General features: G+C 45.0%; 1 protein-coding gene across 1 annotated transcript in view; it reads right to left on the bottom strand.

The window, feature by feature from the left end:
* The window catches only part of prss12 (serine protease 12), a 27,635-nt gene that overhangs the window by 10,034 nt on the left and 12,601 nt on the right, over positions 1 to 5,000 (bottom strand). The window contains exons 9-10 of the mRNA XM_060047234.1: positions 1,786 to 1,991; positions 96 to 174 (exon numbers count right to left, since the gene is read on the bottom strand). Coding sequence (XP_059903217.1) covers positions 96 to 174; positions 1,786 to 1,991 — 285 coding nt within the window. The remainder of the gene's footprint in view (positions 1 to 95; positions 175 to 1,785; positions 1,992 to 5,000) is intronic.

Here is a 5,000-nt window from a genome sequence, read left to right as displayed (position 1 = left end):
ACATTTGCGGTGGTTGACTGTGATTTGTGTTTTTAATTCCAGCCCGAGTGTCTGAGGGAATTGCTGTAGTGTTTTCCATCGGCATGGCGTCCTACCTCAGAGAGTTCTCTCCTCCGATGACACGGCGCTGGCGGGAGTGGACCAGACGCAGGCCGCAGACCGCGTCAGGGGCAGCTGAGAGGGACAGATAAGGAGAGAGATAGAATTTGGTACCTATGGATGTTTGTGTGCGCTTTTGTGCATGTGTGTGTGTGTGTGTGTGTGTGTGTGTGTGTGTGTGTGTGTGTGTGTGTGTGTGTGCGTACAATGGGACCCCTCTAAACCAAAAATGGTACCGAACCCGTTTTTGGACCATGAGACCATTTATTCATCTGTTTTCACACCAGGGTCAGCAGCAATAACAGCCGATTGGGGCATTATAAAAAAAAAAAAACAGACGCTCAGATCATTTATATTGGATTCATTGAATATGTTCATGCAACATTACGAGAAATAAGGTATGAGTTCAATAAAGTAGATGAAAATATTGCCCTAGAGATGATTCAAAATACCCCCAAATCGTATTCTCTCTCTCTCTCTCTCTCTCTCTCTCTCTCTCTCTCTCTCTCTCTCTCTCTCTCTCTCTCTCTCCAGTCTGGACCCATCTGGTCAACCTGGCAGCTTGCCCTCCACACTCAGAGACCCCGTCTTTGTGTCGGTCTGTTTGGTCAGTTGTTCCTCATTATCATTGGGGTTTATCCGACCCGCTGGACGTGTTTGCTCAACATGCTACATCTCTTTAAACACAGATACCGTTTGATTAACTAGCATGCACTCAATATTAAAAGTAACACAAATTTTGGACCAGTTAGTCTAGCGACGACTTTATTTTAAAGGGATATTCTTCTATTGAAATACAAACCTTCAAAAAACCCATGCAGACCCAACTCTTACGAGAACATCTCACGAATCAACGTTTACTTTCATTTAATTCATTTTAGAGTGTTTAATTTAAAACATACTTCTTGGAAAGCATGAAGTGTTTTTTTCTAATATGCATACATTTTGAACTACCTCTAATAATGTCCACTTTCTTAAAAGTAATAAAGTAGACAACCTTTTTTTCATTTGTGATTTAATGATTTGAGGTCTCAGTCTGACTTCCTGCGCTCACACCAGGCTTTTGCTTTGGCCACTGAGGCGCTGCCAACCAATCTATTTCCATGTCAGAACACACTCCCACATTGGGACCACTCTCAACCAAAGCTGATTCCTAATGAAACCATTTGGACCAGGAATCCATTCTTAGGTCTGGGCATTTTCAACTTTTGGTGCATCGGCATAAAGACAGTTGTTCCTCTGCTTCCACACCAGGGAAAAATATATAGGCCTATACATAATATAAGTTTGCAATATATAATTGCCAACATTTGATAAAGATGACATGGAAATGATCAACATGCTTCACTAGGGTACAGAGCATGGCGGTGGGCACACCAGACTGACCCTGTCCCTCAATGGCAATCCATGTGAAGATCACAGCGGAGACGGAATGCGGAACGTATGTCCGAGCCTTTAGTCGCTTTAGATAAAAGCATCTGCCTAATGGCGGCATGTGAATGCACCCTGGGTCAAAGACAAACAAAATTTCAATTCTTCTATTTGTTTTGTACATTTGTTTGAAATGACAATAAAGCTGACTGTGACTTTTTTGATTTTGAATAAATATCCCAACAGAATGGTGGTGCATAACACCTGTAACAAAAGTAGCCCCTGTCAAGTTTATTTGATCGGTTATCCTCTCACCTTTGACCTCTTTGGAGCTGAGCTGTGATTGGCCGTAGTCGCAGATGACCCCGGCGTCCTCGCTGTGGCGGCAGTTGTGCGTGCCGGGAGCACGCTTGACGCAGTCGGCCAGCGAACGCTCCTCGCCGCTACACTTAACGTTGTCCACGTGAATCGGACCGCTTCCCTCACCGAAATATGCCATAACGCGCGCCTTCGCCTCCCCGCTGTGTGGGGAATAGAACGGTAAACATTTAGGCTGGACATTTTGGAATTTTTCAAAGTAAGTTACAGCATGAAAGACAAATAGCTGTAGGGTTCTTGGGTTCTGGGACTTCAGTTGACAACAACATTTGTGGTTGAGAAACTAACAAGACCTGACAACAACATTTGTTGCTGTCAACAGAAGTCCCTTTCTTGATCCTTATTTGTGTACTCCAGTGTAGTTCAACGATTTTAAAGATTAAAAAGAATATAACCTCTAAAAATAATCCATTCAAAATGTAAAATGAACTTTGAGGATACTTAAAGACAAGTCAATATTGCTTCCAAAGGGCCACGTTTTTTTTTTTTATCTAGTAAGCTTAAGATGAGCTGGGACCAACAAAACAAGTGGCATAGCTAGGCTGCACCTCATCGCAGCATAGCATACTGCATCAACCCTTTTCAGCATAGTTGAAAAGGTTTTGCAGAGGTTAACATCCAGGACAAAGAGCGGTCTAATCCTACTCATACCAGAGGGGTCAGGGTATCAATTATTGTTTGTTATTCTTCCATGACAAAGAAAGATGCACCGCTGGTTGTTTTTACGAAATCCTGCCAGCACTAGTTCTAACCAGCTCAGTTCTAAATAGCATGTAACATGACCCTCCTTGAAGTAGATCATATTTAATTTATGAGTTTATTTGTGTATGTTTGACTTCCTGCACGTGTTTCTGTAATCTGTGTGGGTGAGAGGAAGGTGGATTAACAGGATATGAATGTTATTGTTTCGCATTCTCTGAATGTGTCAAAAGTCAGGCCAACCCCAAGTCATTTGTTATCAAATGACTAATGCCTGATTCCAACTAGTTAGCCAGCCAGTCATGGAGTGTGCATGTGTATGCCCCGTGAGTCATCAAATTTAAAAGAGAGAACAAGAGAGCGAGATCTGTGTGTGTGTGTGTGTGTGTGTGTGTGTGTGTGTGTGTGTGTGTGTGTGTGTGTGTGTGTGTGTGTGTGTGTGTGTGTGTGTGTGTGTGTGTGTGTGTGTGTGTGTGTGTATAGGCTCCAGTCTCTGTAATGCAATGGCCCTTCCTCTCCCTCTATTAAGACGTCTCCAAGTGGTCCCAGTCCTCTGATGGCTCCCCGTCCTACACTCAGTGTTCAGAGTTCATCCATCCATAAAGCCTCTCATTCTACAGGCAAGGTCAGAGCCCTGACAGCTGGGCATCAAATGGGGAGACAGCAGTCAAACACGTGCATGTGTGTGTGTGTATACGCACATGTGTGTGTGCATTTATAGAAAGTGTGTGTACACATATATGTGTAGACATGATCCGCCGAACCCCAGGGCTTTGACGTTTACAATGTGCATGGAAGGACCTTTTGACCCCCATTTGACACGCCTCGAACACGATTCAGGCTCTCTGGGGCCGCCGCCTCCATCCCCTCCTACCCCACCCCCTCCTCCTCCTCCTCCTCCTCCTTCCTGACACCAGATGTGTCTTCCAACCGAGGGCAGACCAATTGAGCGAAGAAAAGGTGGTGGGGATGATGTATGGGGAACTCTTAGTGGGGGGGAGGGTTAGTGTAGTGGTTTTCCAACTGCGGGTCGCCACCCATAAGCGGTCGGAAGCAAGGGACAGAGTGAGTCATGGCTGACATTATAATAAAACACAGGCGGGAAGGCTGAAAAGAGGAGTTCTGTTTTGATGAACAATACACACACACAAACACAAATACGTGGACCATTGATAAGCACCTCTACAGCAAGAAAACATTTGTGAGCGCCCTTTGTTAGTGGACGGACGGAGAAGAAGGAAGCCAACCAGCAGAAGAGCTAGGTTTTTCCTCCCTGCCTTTAAGCAGGCAGGGAGGGGGAGCAGTGATGTCATGTTGGCACGGCCCAGTCAGGGCCCCTTGCCGCTGAGTGTGTGTCTTTTCATTTTTCGAAGGCATGATTAAGTCATATCTGTGATGAAGTGTTTGTCTTGGCTCCGGGAACCGGGCTTCAAATCCCAAAACGAGTTTGCGGTTTCAAGCTAAATTGAGAAGGTGAAGAGGATTCTTTTTTAATTATGCACAGTCTCTCACACTTATATTAGCTCATGAAGGCAACAGGACGATATGGTCATTCAGCATTTTTGAAATTATCGAACAAAGAAAATTTTTCTCAGAAATCCTCAACCAAGCCACGTTCGGTTTGATTCCACGCGGTGACAAAGAAAATACAATTCGACTCAAAGTGAACACCTATATAATAAACCACTTCCTTTTATTAGAAGCATTTCCACTTCCGCAGGCTTCAACAGAGCCTTCAATAGAGCAACCGCGCCGAGGCGGCGAGAAACAACGGAGCAGGGCAGAGGTCAAAGGACAGCTGGAGGGAGGGGAGCCTTGCTGGGGTTGTCAGGGTGGAGACAGATGTCCTGACCGGAGCAGACAGGCAGACGTTCCCTCAGACTCCACACTGCCAAACTCAGAACCCTTTCAACGTCTCCTGTTTCCACCGGAGACACTGGCGCTCCTGTTTCACTCGGCTGTGCCAAAACTCTGATATCCTCAATGACGGCAACACAGATCTATGGCCACGAGGTTAACGAGACCGAGACACAGGAGAAGCAGATGATGACGATCGGGACTGAATAATAACTGGGATATAATTGAGGATGGGTTAAGAACTCATGCCCCTTACATATGCAGTAAATTAAACGATCACTAAAGGATCACTGCCAAGTATACCTGGCATTTGTACCCTGTATCATCCCCACCAAATGACAGCCTGTTACTGAACAATACACCCTGGTTCAGCAGGTCATGCATGAATTAAATAAGTTCTCTTGACAGCATGTCATGATAAGCTGAAAGTCATTTGAAATGTAGAAACAGATGCTTTATTTCCTCTACACTGTGCTGAACTGCTAACTCCAGTCCGGCATTTTCAAATAAATCCACTTTGCAGGGCGTCTATAAAACCATTTTTCGGTGGAAGAGAACCAGGTGTGATTGAGGACATGAAGCCATTGATGGGCCCA

This window comes from Gadus macrocephalus, chromosome 3, assembly GCF_031168955.1.
Source record: "Gadus macrocephalus chromosome 3, ASM3116895v1".
In the NCBI taxonomy this organism is placed as follows: domain Eukaryota; kingdom Metazoa; phylum Chordata; class Actinopteri; order Gadiformes; family Gadidae; genus Gadus; species Gadus macrocephalus.
Note: the sequence above shows the minus strand (reverse complement) of the source record. Positions and strands in the feature narration are given on the sequence as shown.